The 19,499-nt window shown below is 37.8% G+C and overlaps 1 protein-coding gene across 1 annotated transcript in view; it reads right to left on the reverse strand.

Moving 5' to 3' along the window:
• Window positions 1–19,499, reverse strand: part of LOC118616198 (adhesion G protein-coupled receptor E2-like) — a 90,005-nt gene that overhangs the window by 24,649 nt on the left and 45,857 nt on the right. Inside the window, exons 12-16 of the mRNA XM_036241663.1 lie at window positions 8,801–8,908; window positions 8,390–8,610; window positions 8,027–8,206; window positions 5,940–6,134; window positions 5,432–5,667 (exon numbers count right to left, since the gene is read on the reverse strand). Of these exons, the coding sequence (XP_036097556.1) occupies window positions 5,432–5,667; window positions 5,940–6,134; window positions 8,027–8,206; window positions 8,390–8,610; window positions 8,801–8,908 (940 nt within the window). The remainder of the gene's footprint in view (window positions 1–5,431; window positions 5,668–5,939; window positions 6,135–8,026; window positions 8,207–8,389; window positions 8,611–8,800; window positions 8,909–19,499) is intronic.

The raw sequence follows: 19,499 nt of genomic DNA on the forward strand, positions 1-19,499 counted from the left end.
TTAACAACTACTATGAACAACTATATGGCAACAAATTCGACAACCTAAGCAAAATAGACAAATTTCTAGAAACACACAGTCTCCCAAAACTATTCCCGGAAGAGATAGAAAACTTGAACAGACCAATAACAACTAAGGAAATTGAAGAGGTAATCTAGACTCTCCCAGCAAACAAAAGCCCAGGCCCAGATGGCTTCACGGGGGAGTTTTACTGAACATTCAAAAAAGAACTAACACCCATTCTCCTTAAACTATTTCAAAAAATTCAAGAAGAAGGAAGACTTCCAAACACGTTCTATGAGGCCAGGATAATTCTAATTCCAAAACCAGAAAAAGACACTACGAAAAAAGAAAACTATAGGCCAATATCCCTGATGAACATAGATGCCAAAATCCTGAACAAAATATTAGCAAATCGGATCCAGAAATACATCAAAAAAATTATTCACCATGACCAAGTGGGATTCATTCCAGGGATGCAAGGCTGGTACAATATTTGCAAATCAATAAACGCGATACACCACATAAACAAAATGAAGAATAAAAACCACATGATCATATCAATAGATGCTGAAAAAGCATTCGACAAAATCAAGGATCCATTTCTGATGAAAACGCTAAGCAATGTAGGAATAGAGGGATCATATCTAGACATAATAAAGGCCATATATGAAAGACCTATAGCCAACATCATACTCAATGGACAGAAACTAAAAACATTTCCATTAAGAACAGGAACAAGACAGGGATGTCCACTTTTGCCACTCTTATTTAACATAGTACTGGAAGTCTTAGCCACAGCAATCAGACATGAAGAAAAAATAAAAGGGATCCAAATTGGAAAGGAGGAAGTGAAACTGTCATTATGTGCGGATGACATGATATTATACATAGAAAACCCTAAAGACTCCATCAACAATCTACTAGACTTAATAAATGAATTTGGCAAAGTAGGAGGATACAAAATTAACGTCAAGAAATCGACGGCATTCTTGTACACCAATGATGAACTCACAGAAAGAGAAACTGAAAAAACAATCCCATTTACCATCGCTCCAAGAAAATTACGATACCTAGGAATCAACTTAACCAAAGAAATAAAGGACATATTCGCAGAAAACTACAGGTCATTGAAAAAAGAAATAGAGGAAGATATAAAAAAGTGGAAGCACATACCCTGTTCATGGATTGGAAGAATTAACATCATTAAAACGTCCATACTACCCAAAGCAATCTATAGATTCAATGCAATCCCCATCAAAATACCAACGGCATACTTCACAGAACTAGAACAAATACTTCAAAAGTTCATATGGAACCAAGAAAGACCTCGAATAGCCACAGCAATGTTGAAAAAAAAAAAGAACAAAGTATGTGGGATCACAATACCAGATTTCAGGTTATACTACAAAGCAACTGTAACCAAAACAGCCAGATACTGGCACAAGAACAGGCATATAGACCAGTGGAGCAGAACTGAAAACCCAGAAATGGACCCAAGGCAATACACTCAATTAATATTTTACAAAGTTGGCAAGAGCATACAGTGGAGTAAGGACAACCTCTTTAATAAATGGTGCTAGGAAAATTGGACAGCTACTTGCAGAAAAATGAAACTAGACCATCAACTTACACCATACACAAAAATGAACTCAAAATGGATAAAAGACTTAAATGTGACCCGTGAATCCATAAAAATTTTAGAAGAAAATGTAGGCAACAAAATTTCGGACATCATACGGAGCAGAATTTTCACTGATACATCACCTAAGGCAACAGAAATAAAGGAGAAAACGAACACATGGGACTACATTAAACTAAAAAGCTTCTGCACAGCAAAAGAAACAATCATCAAAATGGAAAGGCAACCCACTGTATTGGAGAACATCATTGCCAATGATGTATCAGATAAGGGGTTAATTTCCAATATATATAGAGTGCTCCTACAACTCAACAAAAGGAAGACAAGGAACCCAATTAAAAAATGGGCAGAGGAGCTGAATAGACACCTCTCCAAACAGGACATACAAATGGCCAAGAGACATATGAAGAAATGCTCAACATCACTAATCATCAGAGAGATGCAAATTAAAACAGCAATGAGGTATCACCTCACACCTGTCAGAATGGCCGCCATCAACAAATCATCAAACAACAAGTGTTGGCGAGGGTGTGGAGAAAAGGGGACTCTAATACACTGCTGGTGGGAATGCAGACTGGTGCAGCCACTATGGAAAACAATATGGTGTTACCTCAAAAAATTAAAAATTGAACTTCCATTTGACCCAGTGATCCCACTGCTGGGAATATACCCTAAGAAGCCTGAAACACCAATCAGGAAGAATATATGTACCCCCATGTTCATAGCAGCACTATTTGCAGTAGCTAAGATCTGGAAACAGCCCAAGTGTCCACCAGTAGACGAATGGATAAAAAAGCTGTGGTACATATACACAATGGAGTACTATGCAGCAGTAAGAAAGAAAGATCTCTTATCCTTTGAGACGACATGGAGGGACCTGGAAAGAATTATCCTAAGTGAAAAAAGCCAAGCAGAAAAAGACAAATACCACATGATCTCACTTATATACGGAATATAATGAACATAACAGTCTGAGGAATACAGTAGACCCAGACACATGGAAGTAGGGCACAGACTGACATCCCTCAGAAGAGGGGTTTGGGGTGGGGGGGTTGGAAGAGATAAACCACAGTATTTATATGCATGTATGTATGACCAATGGACATGGACAACTAAGCCGGGGACGGGGCGGAGGTGGGGTGGGGGGTTCCAATAGGGTAAAAAGGTAAAATATCTGTAACAAAAAAATAAATAAAAAATACATTAAAAAACAAACAAACAAAAAACCCCAAAACAAAACAAAACAAAAAATTCCCAACCCAGTTGAAAACAGGCAAAGGACTTGAGTAGACAGTTTTTTTTCCCAAAAGAGGACATAGAGATGGCCAATAGACATATAAGAAGATGCTCAACATCACTAATTATCAGATAAATGCAAATTTAAAGCACAATGAGATAACAGCTCACACCTGTTAGAATGGCTATCATCAATATATCAACAAACAAGTGTTGGCGAGGATGTGGAGAAAACGGAACTCTTGTGCACTGTTGGTGAGAATGTAGATTGGGGCAGCCACTGGAAAAGAGTATGGAGTTACCTCAAAAAATTAAAATTGGAACTGCCTTATGACCCAACAATTCCACTTCTGGGAATTTATCAGAAAAACCTGAAACACTACTTTGAAATAATATATGCACCCCTATGTTCATTGCAGTGTTATTTACAATAGCCAAGATTTGGAAGCATCCTGTGTCCATCAGTAGATGAATGGATAAAACAGCTGTGGTACATTTACACAATAGAATACTACTTGACTGTAAAGAAGAAGAAAATTTACCCTTTGTGACTGCATGGATGGACCTGGAGAACATATAAGTTAAATAAATCAGCCAGAGAAAGACAAACCATATGATTTCACTCATATGTATAATTTAATGAACAAACTGAACTAACAAGCAAAATATACACAGACTCATAGATAGGCAGATAGCTTAAATGGTGGGGGTACATTTGGGGTGGTGGAAGGACTGAGAAAAAAAGAAACAAAAAGACAAAGAACTCATGGACATGGATAACAGTGTGGTGATTGCAGGGTTGAGGGGGCTGGGTGAAGGTGGAAGTGGGTATAGGAGGAAAAATGGTGATGGAAAAAATAAACAAAAAGACCCCAGTACTAAGTACTAGGAACTAAGGCAGGGTATATAGTGCTAAGTCGGGGCTCATGTGCATTACATAATTTATTCCTCATGACAACATATGAACTCAAATAATCACAGGTTAGGCATCTGATGCTTAAGGAAACGCAGTCAATAGCTCAAGGCCACACTAGTACATGTGATAGAATTGAAATTTCATCCCGAGTGAGATGCTTGTGAATGAGTTGGGAGGTGTGAGAACCATGGAGTTAGATGGATCCACCAGAAGACACTAAGAGAATACTACTAAGACACTGTTGGTAAACTTCACCCTGTGGCCAAATGGGGTTGCCACCTGATTTTGTAAATGTGTTTTACTGGAACACAGTTAAACACATTCCCTTATATAGTGTCTATGGCAGCTCTTGTGTTACAAGGACAGAGGTGAGTAGTTGCAACAGAGAGTGAGTGGTCCACAAAGCTGCAGTATTTACTATGTGGTCCTTTACAGATGTTTGCTGACTTGTATGCAAGCTACGTAGAAAGGCCAGTTGGCCAGGGCTCCTCCAGTGTCGGTGAACATTAATTTTATCAGCATAGGAGTATGATGTAAATGACAGACTGTCTATATTTGATTCCAGTTCTGCCACCAATCAGTTGTGTGATTGGGCCATGTTAGTAATCTCTGTGCCTCAGTTTCCTTATTTGTAAAACTCATACAATACTAGTTTCTACTCAGTGGGTTGTTGAAAGGATAAATTGAGCTGATACATGAAAAAATATTGGGAACAATGATAGCATGTCAGAAGTGATTTCTAAATCTTAGTTCTGGTCTTCACAATTCAATCATCTAAATCATCCTCCTCCTTCTTTTTAAATTAAGGAGAGAAGTAGGTTACACCAACCAATGCCATCCCTTCATTTCCATTTTGCTTTCTAGAAGATTTAAAACAGTACCCTCAATTGATGCAATGATTATTATATTAATATACATTTACTAATATATAAGATGGGATTAATATTATATATTATAGTTGTTAGTGCAATATAATCATTAGTGTAATATAGACTTAATATTTAAGATAATTAAATCTAAAAGATGAAAAGTCAGCTTATTTATTTTAACCACATATTCATTTGAGATTGTTAATGTTTCATTATTAAAATAGTGTTAGTTATTAATATAACACATAATTAATATTATATAAATATATAACTACTAACATACTATATAATTAACATTTGAAACAATTAAATTTTAATTTCTTAAAAATAGTCACTTCAAGGAATACAATAATAAAACCAGGAAGATTTATATATATATATATATATATATATATATATATATATATATATTAATCCTCACTAGAGGACACTTTTCTATTTATCTTCAGATAGAGTGGAGGGAGGGAGAGAGAGGGAGAAACAGAGAAACATCGATGAGAGAGACACATTGACTGGCTGCCTCTGGCACGACCAGGGCTGGAGATGAACCGCAATCAAGGTACATGCTCTTGACTCGAATGCAACCCACAGCCCAGCAGTCCTAGGGCGGATGCTCTAACTGCTGAGCCAAACCAGCTAGGTCAGGAAGATACCTTTAGGTGACTACTGTGTTTTTTACTATCATATTCTGGTGAAATTAAAGTGCTACATTGGTTCTCTGCTGACCATGGTCATGTGGAGAAGTTAACAGTGAGAACTTTAATTTACCGGGTAGGTGTTCCATAAAGGTGAGGCCGGGAAACTGCAGAAATGGCCACAATCACAGCTGGGACTCCGTAACCTACAGGGAACATGAACTTCTTCATGAGCCTGCTCGTGTTGGAGTAGTTGACCACCATCAAGTTGCGTGCAGTAAGGAAGAGGTTTAGGCCCTCCAGCAGCATCCAGGTGAAGGAGGCCAGGTAGAGATAGTGTAAGGCACCCGCGGTGATGGTACACAGCACCTGGGGGAGGAGTGAGAGTCACCAGGTGGGATTTTCAGGGTGAGGAATGAACCAAGGACCTCATCTATACATTGCCATTTGGGAGAACTCTGAGGAAAATGTCAAGAAAGGGTGTGTCTTCTAGTTGGGTCAGTCAATGTGAAATTAGCTACTCACCTCTCTAACATTCCCCAAACCCAAGGTCATTATATTAAGATGTCCAATGCAGTATGGCCCCATGAACTCCACATTCCCACAGGCAGGGTGGAGGTCCTTTGGGATAGTATCAGTACCTTAGGCTCAGTTCTGTCGATGGCCATGAGGAAGAGCAGGTGGGCCAGGAAGAGGCAGAGCGAGAGCTGCAGGTGCAGTGAGGTGCTGGTGTTCTGGATGGCTTTGCACAGCAGGAAGGTGAGGGCTGCCAGGAGGAGGCACAGCAGAGAGAGGCTCAGCCCCATAGAGGTGATCACAGCCAGGGCGGCATCCTCCTGGGACCCAACAAACAGGAGATATCAGCCACACTTTCCTGGGATGGGTTAATGAACGGTCCACCACTTTTAGATTTATTTTCCAGTGTAACAAAATCAGGAATGGAGGAGCCACATAAATCTTTGATGTTTGTGAGTAATATCAGACTTTTATAGGGTTCTGAACTGATTAATTTAGATCCTAGAATAATTGAGGGATAGAAGAGACCTTACTCAAGATGAAGTCCTGGAACTCATAGGGTTTATTTTCTGTTAGACTTTTGGGCATGACTAAACTTATAAGTTATCATGTGAGAAGAATAAAGTGTGTGTAAACAATATTAATGTTTATTAGCAAATGATTTATTAGCAAAATGATTTATTAGCAAAACCCCACTACAAGAGGCCTTGATGTATAATTTATGGCACATTCTCAAAATGAAATGCTATGTGGTAATAAAAAGAATGAAGTGTCTCTTTGTAGGCTGGAATAGAAGATTATTCTAGAAGTAATAAATGAAACACAATTTACACAATAGTGGAAAAAAAACACTCTGCCAAGTCTTTAAAAAGACAAAGACCAAAGAACAGATATATGCATTATTTTTATGCAGGGTGGAGCAAAAGTAGGTTTATTGTTATGAGTACGTAAAACACAGATTTTATTCTTATATTATTATTTATTAATTATTGTATTATTTTCCATACAAACAACTGTAAACCACTTTTACACCATACTGTATATATAAAATATCCATAGAAAAGTGCAGGAGAAACTAACCACTTTGGTTGTTTGAGGCAAGAGGAACTAGGCATCTGGGGCCAGGGGTGAAATAAAGAATCTTCAATGTTTCTCTCTCATTCTATTTGCATTTGAAATGCAAATATTTTAAGTCTTCAATAAATGTAAAACAGCATGTAAATAAAAGTATGAATAGTGTGTTATCCAGCTACATAGCAGGAGGAAAGATCATCTTGGAGTATTGCTCACACTCCTGAAGTCTTCTATGAGATCTAGCCATTTGGTTTTGATCCTTTTCATGGTTACTTTCATGTAGGTACCACATTTTTTTCCAGTAAATGCCCCATTACCTGAAGTCCCCTGAGTGAGTTTCTGGTTTTGTTGAACCACAGAATTAAACAGCTCAAGTGGACAGGGAAGGAGGCAAATATGGCTACTAGTCACTTGTACTCACTGGATCCCCTGGTCCCCTCTGATCTCTGCCAACACCGATTATTCCTTTCCGAAGCCCTTCATTATCCCTGTCCTGAATACCCCTTTGGTAAGCAGAATTCTAGTTTTATAACCATAACACCACCCATGTGTGTGCACATAACTGCTTCCAGATTTTCAGTAAAATGCCATCTAGGTGCTCCTGTGAAGACATTTTTCAGATGGAATTCAGGTCCATAATCAACTAACTTGAAGAGAGGGAGTTTATCTTGGGTGGGTCAGACCTAATCAGATGAGCCCTTAATGGATCTAGACTCTTGGGGAAAGTGATTTAAAGTTTGAGAGAGTTTTAATGTGAGGGACCTTCTTCTTCTGGCCTCCAGTTACAATACTGTCACATGAGAGGGCTACATGAGAAGGAATGCAGGTAGCCCCTAGGAGCTGAGTGTGGTCCTCTACTGCCAGATAGTAAGAAAGTGAGAAATCAGTTCTACAACTGTAAAGAACTAAATTCTTCCAGCAACCAGGGAGCTTAGAGGAAAACTGAAAGGCTCAAATTTGATTACAGGCCTGGCTGACCAGTCATTTCAGCCTTGTGTGAACCTGAGTACACAACCCAGGCACATTGTGCCAGATTGCTGACCTGAGGATTCTGCAGGATAACATATTTATTCTACATTTGTGGGAATGTATTACAAAAGCAATAGACACCGAATTTAGCTCCTCTTAGGGCTCTTACCTGCACATCATAATAGGCCATGAGGATGGCAAAACTGCTAAGGTGGGTGCATTGGCAAGTGGTGCTGGTGTCTCTGGTGTCCACTATCCAGCAGCCGTTGGTGGACCAATAACCACTTTCATTCGGGCCATGTTCCCAGAAGACACAGAATACCGTCTGCCTTGGCCCAGGGGTCACTGACTATAGGAACAGGGTACAGGTGTGAGCTGGTGGTTCTGGTGCTTAGACATGCTAACCCAAATCCTGCTTGTGATGGGTTATCTGAGGGAGATGAAGCAACCATGGGGAACCCCTTGAACCCCGAGTCTATGCTCAGAAATCAGGCTCCTTTTATACTTACAGCCTCATACCCCTAGGACTCACATGATTGAAAATGAAAGAAACTGGGGAGCTTAGTTGCTGGGTATTATTATTGTTCACAAAGACGGAGATGACATCTGAGAGCAGGACAGTAGAGACTTGCTGCAACAAGCCCTTGTGTGTCTCTTGCAGAACTGCCTGTTCCTCAGTTTCCAGGACCAGCGGGGCCTCAGCCAGCAACTTACCCATCCCTGGAGTAGAGATAAGGCCCACCACAAGAGGACCTACAGGACAAGGCAAAGGTTGACATCTTGGGGTACCCAACAAGCTCTTCTTTTTCAGGTAGACTCTTTCTTTGTGGCCCCACCATAGTCCACACTTTTCTTTAAACTTTAATTCTTCATGTGATCCATCTTTGGGTATCCTGTCCCACTGTGAAACCTCAGTGACCTTCTCCCCATCTCAGCCATTTACCTGAGTCATTGGATTTTTGTACTGTATCCCAGTTCAGCAGCATTTTTGCTTGATTAACACTCAAGTTGACATTCTTGTCTTCTTGCTTCTTCATCTTCAGGGACAGTTCTATGAGTTGTGGGAATTACATAAAGGAGTTTGATTAGTAATTTCATGTGCAATGGTTGTTATAATATATTATAAAAATGAATTATATAAATACTCTCTATAAAAATACATAAATAGGAGATTCCGAAATGGAGGCACAGTGAATGGAAGCTACACAGACCATCTCGCAGGGCCAAATTTGAATTACAACTAAAATAAAGATAAATAATTGGGAAAAACCAATAGAAAAGCATCTGGAGAGGACCCCTATAACCACAGTCAGAAAGAGGACACAAAATCAAGCCAGGTAGAAATTTCAGAGGCATGAGGGGCAGGCTGGGAGCCCATGGACAGCAGCTGTTTTAGCTGTGAGCAGCTCCCTTGGGGTTAAACAAAGGAATAAATGGACACATGGGACTACATCAAATGAAAAAACTTCTGCACAGCAAAGGAAACAACCATCAAAATGCAGCGATCCCACTGTATGGGAGAGCATAACTGCCAATGATATGTCAGATAAGGGGTTAATTTTCAAAATATATAGAGTACTCATACAATTCAACAAAATGAAGACAAAGAACCTAATTAAAAAATGGCAGAGGGCCCTGGCCGGTTTGGCTCAGCGGTTATAGCATCAGCCTGCGGTCCACAGAGACCCAGGTTCAGTTCCCGCTAAGGGCATGTACCTTGGCTGCAGTTTGTCCCTGGCCCTGGTTGGGTCGTGTGGGTGGTGGCCACTCGATGTGTCCCTTTCACATCGATGTTTCTCTCTCTTCCTCTCTCTCCTTCCCACTCTATCTGAGTAAAAAATGGAAAAATGTCCTCGTGTGAGGATAAAAAAAAAAAAAATGGCAGAGGACCTAAATAGACACCTCTCTCAACAGGGCATACAAATGGCCAAGAGACATATGAGGAAATGCTCAACATCACTAATCATCAGAGAAAGGCAAATTAAAACAACAATGAGGTATCACCTCACACCTGTCAGAATGGCTGCCATCAACAAATCATCAAACAACAAGTGTTGGCGAGGGTGTGGAGAAAAGGGGACTCTAGGACAGTGCTGGTGGGAATGCAGACTGGTGCAGCCACTATGGAAAACAATATGGTGTTACCTCAAAAAATTAAAAATTGAACTTCCATTTGACCCAGTGATCCCACTTCTAGGAATATATCCTAAGAAGCCTGCAACACCAATGAGAAAGAATATATGTACCCCCATGTTTATAGCAGCACTATTTGCAGTAGCTAAGATCTGGACCAGCCCAAATGTCCATCAGTAGATGAATGGATAAAAAAGCAGTGGTACATATACACAATGGAGTACTATGCAGCTATAATAAAGATCTCTTATCATTTGAGACAACAGGGAGGGACCTGGAAAGTATTATCCTAAGCGAAACAAGCCAAACAGAGATAGACAAGCATCATATGATCTCACTTATTTGTGGAATATAATGAACATAACAGTCTGAGGAACAGGGTAGTCTCAGAAACATTGAAGTGGGGTACAGACTGACAATCCCTAGAAGAGGGGGTAGTGGGGGAGAGATAAACCACAGAACTTATATGCATGTATGCATGAACAATGGACATGGACAACAAAGCTGGGAACAAGGTGGGGAGAGATGGGGGGAAAAGGAGAAACATCTGTAACAAAAATAAATATGTTAATTAATTTTAAAAAAAGGACCAGTCAGAAATAAAGGAGGCACTAACTGAAATAAAGAATAATTTGCAGAGTTTCAATAGTAGAGTAGGTAAAGCCAAGAAGCAAACCATCTATTTGGAATATAAGTAAGCAATAAAACACCCAATCAGAACAGCAAAAATAAAAAAAAATAAAAAATGGGGATAGTATATGGAGCCTCTGGGAGAACTTCAAGTGTACCAATATTTGCATCTTTGGGGTACCAGAAGGAGAGGAGAAAGAACAAAAAATTGAAAACCTATTTGAAACAGTAATGACAGAAAACTTCCCTAACTTGGTGAAGGAAACAGACATATAAGTCCAGGAAGCACAGAGACTCCCAAACAGGATGAACCCCAAGAGGCCCCCATCAAGACACATCATCATCAAAATGCAAAATGTTCAAAACAAAGAGAGAAACTTAAAAGCATCAGGAGAAAAGTAGTTAGTTACCTATAAGGGAGGTCCCATAAGACTTAGCTGATTTCTCAGAAGAAATTTTGCTGGCCAGAAGGGAGTGATAAGAAATATTCAGAGTAATGAAAAGCAAGAATCTACAATCAAGATTACTCTGTCCTGCAAAGCTGTCATTTAGAATCAATGGCCATATGAAGAGTTTCCCAGAAAGAAAAAGCTAAAGGAGTTAATCACCACCAAACTATTATTATATAAAATGTTGAAGAGTCTTCTTGAAAAAAAAAAAGAAGATCAAGAATATGAACAGACAAAATGGCAATAAATACATATCTATCGACAATTGAATCTACAAACAAAATGAACAGGCAGAACAGGAACATTCTCATAGACACAGAGAACATTTTGTTGGTTGCCAGATAAGAGGGGGGTTGGAAGAATGGGTGAAAAAGGTGAGGGGATTAAGAAGTACAATTTGGTTGTTAGACTGACAAACCTCAAAGGGAAGGGGTTTGGAGGATAGAAAGAAATAAACCAAGAACTTATATGCACATATGCATAACCAATGGACACAGACAACAGTGTGGGAAAGGCAGAAGGGCATCAATAGGGAAAAAAGGAGGAACATCTGTCATATATTCAACAACAAAAATAAGTTTTTAAAAAAATACAAATGACATATTTCACAGAACTAGAACAAATACTTCAAAAGTTTATATGGAACCAAAAAAGAACCCGAATAGCCACGGCAATCTTGAAAAAGAAGAACAAAGTAGTGGGGATTACAATACTGCATATCAGGTCATACCACAAAGCTATTGTATTCAAAACAGCCTGGTAATGGCACAAGAACAGGCATAGAGATCAATGGAACAGAACTGAGAACCCAGAAATTGACCTAAGACATTGAGCTCAATTAATATTTGACAAAGGTGGGAGCATAGAACAGAATAAAGACAGCTTCTTTAATAAATTGTGTTGGAAAAATTGGACAGGTACATGCAAAAAATGAAACTAGACCATCAACTTACACCATACACAAGAATAAACTCAAAATAGATAAAGGACTTAAATGTAACTTGTGAATCCATAAAAGTGCTAGAAGAAAAGGTAGGCATTAAAAGTTTAGATATCACATGCAGTAGAATTTTCACTGATACAATGCCTAAGGCAAGAGAAACAAAGGCAACAATTAATAAATTGGAGTATATCAAACTAAAAAGCATCTGCAGAGCAAAAGAAAGAAGCATCAAAATGGAAAGGGAACCCACTATATGGGAGAGCATAATTGCCAACGATACATCAGATAAGGGGTTAATTTCCAAAATATATAGAGTACTCATACAACTCAACAAAATGAAGACAAAGAATCCAATGAAAAAAATGTGCGGAGGACCTAAATAGACACCCCTCCAAACAGTACATACAAATGACCAAGAGACATATGAAAAAATGCTCAGTGTGGGGCTAGAAGAGATAAACCAGAGAACTTATGTGCATATATGCATAACCAAAGGACACAGACAATAAAAGTGGGGAGCCAGAAGGGGTGTGGGAGTTGGAGGAAGGGGTCAGGGGAGAAAAAAGAACATTTGTAATACTCTCAACAATAAAGATAAAACAACAACAACAACAACAGAAAACAAAACAAAATAAATATACCTAGGAATGAATTTAGCTAAGGAGGTAAAACACGTGTATTCAGAAAATTATGAGACATTAAAGAAAGAAATAAAATATAGAAATAAATAAAAACATATACCATGCTTATGGATAGGAAAAACTAATATTAAAATGTTCATACTACCCAAAGCATCTATAGATTTAATGTATTCCATATCAAAACACCAATGTTGGAAGCGATGTCAGAGAAATGCTGTCGTGAGATGTTTCTTTGATATCTCCCCTTGAAGTTTCAACAATTTGAACAGGTATATTTCAACAAAGGATTCCCTGTTCAATGTGCAAACATGTCTGAGTGATCTGCACATTGAAACACCTGAAGGTGGACAAGTGGGAGCAAACTGGGACGTGGAAAAGGAGAAGAGCTGAGTTTTGCCAGAGATGAAGCCCAGTGCTTTCCACTGGAAGCTTACTGAGGGGCTCAACTCAGAAAGGGGGAGGAATCAGGTTGCTGTTGGCATTCCCTTCAGCCAAAAGGAGCAAAGAGATCCAATGAGAATCCTACAGGAGTGGGCTATATGAACTGCAGCTGAGCCTAGTGACCTGGGCAGGGACAAAGTACTAAAGTGTGGCCATGGTTGTCTGGCAAGTGACATTCCAGACAGAGAAACAAAGCCACAAAGCCTGGTTGCCTCCCTCACCCTCCTAGAGCTTGCCTCTTTTCACCATCTCAGAGCTAGAAGCAGTTCTCAAAATAAACTGTAGCAGTGAGTGTTGGGTTGCAGAGCACATTGTTTGAAAACCAAGAACTGGTACTACAGAAACATTTTCTCTCTGAATGACAGAAACAATCTGCAACTAATCCCAGGGTTGGGTGGACACAGAGGGACACTACAGAGATCTGCCAATCCTTTTACTGAGAGAGAAGAGCAACAAGGGAAGTGACTAACTTTCCCCAACTCACTCCACCCACATACATTGTGACTGCACTGCTGGAAGTGTCTGGCTGCAGGGTACATTACTGGGATTTTACAGATTTGGAACCCAATTGCTACCACATTCCCCTGCAGGGTTGTTCCCCTGAGACTGAGGTGACCTGAATACAGAGAAGAAGCCTACCACCCCAGAGATCTGAAAAGCCAAAACAGTTGAAGATAACTAAAAACAACAACAACAAACAAACAAACAAAAAACAAACAGCCATGATTCAGCACCACCTGCTGGAAAACTGTGGAAAGGCTTCTTATCAATCTAGAAGTGACATTCATATATAAATGCATAGGCATAAAAAAGAATCCATCGAATACCATGAATAACCAAGGTAATGAGGCAGCTCAGCAAGACAATAAAAAAATCTCCAGAAAATAAACATAATGACAGAAATATGTGATTTGAATGACAGAGAATTCAATATTGCTGTTCTGAAATAACTTAGCTAGATGCAAGAAAACACATATAGGCAGTTTAAAGAACTCGGAAACAAAATCAATGAACAAAATTAGTACTTAATCAAAAAGTTTAGAACTTTAAAAAATAACCAAATAGAAATTTTAGAGATAAGGAACTCAATAAAAGAGATAAAGAATGAACTAGTAAGCATAGAGAATAGAGCTGACCAGAAAAAGAAAATGATTAGTGATATCAAAGATAGAAATCCAGAAATGACACAGAGAAAAGAAGGGAGAGTCTTGAGCATAAAAAATAAAAGAACTCTATGAGAACTATCTGACTTCATCAGAAAGAGCAATATAAGAATAATAGGCATACCGGAAGAAGACAGGAAAAAAGAACAGAGAACCTATTCAAACCAATAATTGATGAGAATTTCCCAAACCTGTGGAAAGAGTTAGATTCTCAAAGCCAAAAAGCAAACAGAAAAAGTAATTACCTAAATCCAAAATGGCCTTGTCCAAGGAACATTGTATTAAAACTAAAAAACGTATGACAAAGAATTCTCAAGACAGCCAGGGAAAAGGGAAAAAGTAACCTATAATGGAAAGCCCATTAGATTATCATTGGACTTCTCTCAGCAGAAACCCTACAAGCTAGAAGAGAGTGAAACCAAATATTCAAACTAATGAAAGAGAAAAATTACAAGTCAAGAATAATATATCCAACAAAGTTATTCTTTAGATATGAGAGAAAAATAAAACTTTTATAGACATACAGAAGCTGAGTAAATTTAACACTAGAAGACCTCCATTGCAGGAAATATTCATGGGGGTTATTCTACCTGAAACAAAAAACAGAAGGTCACCAAACTATGAGTAAGATCACCAAACAACTCACAATGTAAATAGGGATAATTTGTGATAACAAAAACACAAAGGGAGAGAGAGTGAATGTCTGAATTTGCAAAGGAGATTGGATTTAGATACATTGAAAAGAAAAAGGATATATATATATATTCAAAAAACTAATGGTAACCATACATAAAACCCCCCAAATGAGACACAACTTAAACAGAGAAGAAACAGAAGGAAAAATTATGGAATACCACCCAACAAAAACAACAGACAGAAACACAAAGGAAAAGAACCAATGGAGGCACAGAGCTACCAGAAAACAAAGATAAAAGGGTTATAGAAAATCTTCATACATCAAGAATCATGCAAAATATAAATGGACTTAATACATCAATAAGGAGGCACAGAGCAGCAGATTGGATTAAAAAACAAAATCCAACCATATGCTGCCTAAAGGAGACACATCTAAACTGCAAACACAAATATAAACTCAAAGGGAAAGAATAGAAAATGATTCTTCAAGAAAATCACATTAATAGGAAATCAGGTGTAGTTATGCTTATATCTGGCAAAGTAGATTTCAAATAAAAAAGGTAATCTGAGACAAATTTGGATGTTTTATAATGATAAAGGGATACTACATCAAGGAAACAACACTTCTCAATAATATGCACCCAATCAGGGAGTACAAAATATATAAAGCAACTACTTACGGAACTAAAGGAAGAGACTGACAAAAACACAATCATAGTTGGGGACCTTATAACTCCATTGACGGCCAAAGACAGATCATCAAAAAAGAAAATCAATTAAGAAATATCGGACCAGGAAGCACATACCCTGTTCATGGATTGGGAGAATTAACATCATTAAAATGTCCATATTACCCAAAGCAATATATAGATTCAACGCAATCCCCATTAAAATACCAACGGCATACTTCACAGAATTAGAACAATTACTGCAAAAGTTCATATGGAACCAAAAAAAGGCCTCGAATAGCCACAGCAATCTTGAAAAGGAAGAACAAAGTTGGAGTGATCACAATACCAGATTTCAGGTTATACTACAAAGCCACTATAATCAAAACAGCCTGGTACTGGCACAAGAACAGATATATAGACCAGTGGAACAGACTGGAGAACCCAGAAATGGACCCAAAGCAATATGCTCAATTAATATTTGACAAAGGAGGCAAAAGCATACAGTGGAGTAAGGACAGCCTCTTTAATAAATGGTGCTGGGAAAATTGGACAGCTACTTGCAGAAAAATGAAACTAGACCATCAACTTACACCCTACACCAGAATAAACTCAAAATGGATAAAAGACTTAAATGTAACTCATGAATCCATAAAAATCCTAGAGGAGACTGTGGGCAAAAAAATCTCAGACATCATAAGCAGCAGAATTTTTACTGACACATCACCTAAGGCAATAGAAACAAAGGAGAAAATGAACACATGGGACTACATTAAACTAAAAAGCTTCTGCACAGCGAAAGATACAATCATCAAAACGGAAAGGCTACCCACTGTATGGGAGAGCATAATTGCCAATGATATATCAGATGCGGGGTTAATTTCCAATACATATAGAGTGCTCATACAACTCCACAAAAGGAAGACAAAGAATCCAATTAAAAAATGGGCAGAGGAACTAAATAGACACCTCTCCAAACAGGACATACAAATGGCTAAGAAACATATGAAGAAATGCTCACCATCACTAATCATCAGAGAGATGCAAATAAAAACAACAATGAGGTATCACCTCACACCTGTCAGAATGGCCGCCATCAACAAATCATCAAACAACAAGTGTTGGCGAGGGTGTGGAGAAAAGGGGACTCTAATACACTGCTGGTGGGAATGCAGACTGGTGCAGCCACTATGGAAAACAATATGGTGTCACCTCAAAAAATTTAAAATTGATCTTCCATTTGACCCAGTGATCCCACTGCTGGGAATATACCCTAAGAAGCCTGAAACACCAATCAGAAAGAATATATGTACCCCCATCTTTGTCGCAGCACTATTTACAATCGCTAAGATCTGGAAACAGCCCAAGTGCCCATCAGTAGACAAATGGATCAAAAAGCTGTGGTACATATACACAATGGAGTACTACACAGCGGTAATAAAGAAAGATCTCTTATCCTTTGAGACTACATGGAGGGACCTTGAAAGTATCATCCTAAGTGAAACAAGCCAAACAGAGAAAGACAAATTTCATATGATCTCACTTATTTGTGGAATATAATGAACATAACAGTTTGAGGAATGGGGTAGTCCCAGAGACGCGGAAGTGGGGTACAGACTGACAATCCCCTAAGGAGTGGGGAGGTGGGGGAGGGATGAACCACAGAACTTATACGCATGTATGCATGAACAGTGGACATGGACAACAATCTGGGGAAGGGGCAGGGAGGGAGGGGGGAATTAGTGGGGGAAAAAAGAATCATCTGTAACAAAAATTAATCAATAAAAAATAAATTAAAAAAAAAAAGAAATATCGGACCAAATGAAAATAATTGGCAACAATGCTTTAAAATTAGAAATCAACTGCAAAAAGAAAGTAAAGAAACCCACACATATATGGAAATTAAACAACATACTACTAAGAAATGACCAGGTAAAAAAATTAGGTGACATGAAAAGATATATAGAGACAAATGAGAATGACAATATGACATATCAAAATTTCTGGGATGCAGCAAAAACAATAATAAGAGGGAAGTTTATATCATTACATGCCTACTTCAAGAAGAAGGAAAACCTTAAGTAAACAACCTAATATATACCTTAAAGAACTAGAAAAAGAACAAAAGCATCCCAAAGTCAGCAGAAGAAAGAAAACAATACAAATTAGAGCATAAGTGAATAAAATAGAGAACAAAAAGACTATACAAAAATGTAATACAACAAAGAGCTTGTTCTTTGAAAAGATTAATAAAATTGATAAGCCCCTGGATTCACTAAGGAAAAAAGAGAAAAGGCTCAAATAAACAAAATCAGGAATGAAAGAGGAGAATTTACCACAGACATCACCAAAATACAAAGGGTTATTCTTAAATACTATGAAAGTCTATATATCATCAAATTCGATAACCTAGAAACAATGAATAACTTCCTAGAAATATGTAACCTTCCTAGACCGAATAATGAAGAACTAGAAAATCTAAGCAGACTGATAAACAGTGAGAAAATTGAAACAACCACTAAAAACTTTCGAAAAGTAAATAAAATAAAATAAAAAAAGATCCAGAATTCCTTTTAGAATTGCAACAAAAGAATAAAATACCCAGGAAAAAACTTAATAAAGGATAGAAAGGACCTATATACTACAAAGCACTATTAAAAGAGATTAAAATGCTACAAAGCACTACTAAAAGAGATTAAAAAACTACAATGAAACGGTAAAATATTCTGTATTCATGGATTGGAAGAATCAACATAGTTAAAATGTCCATATTACATAAAGCAATATACAGATTTAATGCAATCCCCTTCAAAATCCCAACATTTTAAAAAGAAATAGAACACAAAAATAATCAGATTTGCTTCAAATCATAAAAGACCCTGAATAACCAAAGCAATCCTGAAAAAAGAAATTAATGAAACTGAAGGAATCACATCCCCTAATTCAAATAATTCTACAAAGCAGTGACTATCAAAACAGTATGGTGTTAAATTTAGCTCTTCAGTCACACTAGCCACATTTCAGGTGTTTGGTAGCCACATGTGGTTTTGTAGCTACTGGATTGGACAGCAATGCATTAAATTATTTTCAAACTGATTTTTTACGTTTCCTATTAACTGCATATGGAAAAAAACCCTAAAAAAAACCCAAAAAAAACCCAGTATGGTGTTGGCAGAAAAACAGACACACAGATCAGTGAAACAGAATTGAGAGCCCAGAAATAAAATCAAATGTATATGGACAACTAATTTTTTTGACCAAGGAACCAATAACATATAATAAAGAAAAGAAAGCCTCTTTAAGAAATGGTGCTGGAAAAATTGGAGAGCCATATACAAAAGAATGAAACTAGACTAGTTTGTCCCCATACACAAAAATTAATTCAAACTAGATCAAAGACCTAAATATAAGATCTAAAACAATATATGACATAGAAGAAAACATGTACTCAGCTTATGAACCTTCATCTTAGAGAAAATTTTATGAAATTGACCCCAAAGGCAAGTGGAGTAAAGGCAATAGTAAACGAATGGGACTATATCAAAGTCAAAAGCTCCACACAGCAAAAAAACAAAAAAACAAAAACAAAAACAAAAACAAAAAAACACCAACAAAACAAAAAAGCAAACAGCTCAATAAAAGATGATATTTTGAAACAAAAGCTCTGACAAGGATTTAATATCCAAAATATAGCTTTGTGCTTGTGCACTGTGGTCAGGTCCTGGGGAATCTGGCTTCTGGATTAAGGATTCCATCCAGGATACCATAGTACATTGAATTGTCATGTCTCCTTAAGCTCCTCTCATCTGGGACAGTTTCTCAAACTTGCCTTGGTTTTGATAGTTTTGAGGTATATTGCTTAGTTATTTTGCAAAATATCTCTCAATTGGGATTTGCCTGATGTTTTTCTCATAATTAGACTGTGGTTATAGATTGGG

The sequence above is a fragment of the Molossus molossus genome, unplaced genomic scaffold (assembly GCF_014108415.1).
Source record: "Molossus molossus isolate mMolMol1 unplaced genomic scaffold, mMolMol1.p scaffold_m16_p_4, whole genome shotgun sequence".
NCBI classification, from domain to species: Eukaryota; Metazoa; Chordata; class Mammalia; order Chiroptera; family Molossidae; genus Molossus; species Molossus molossus.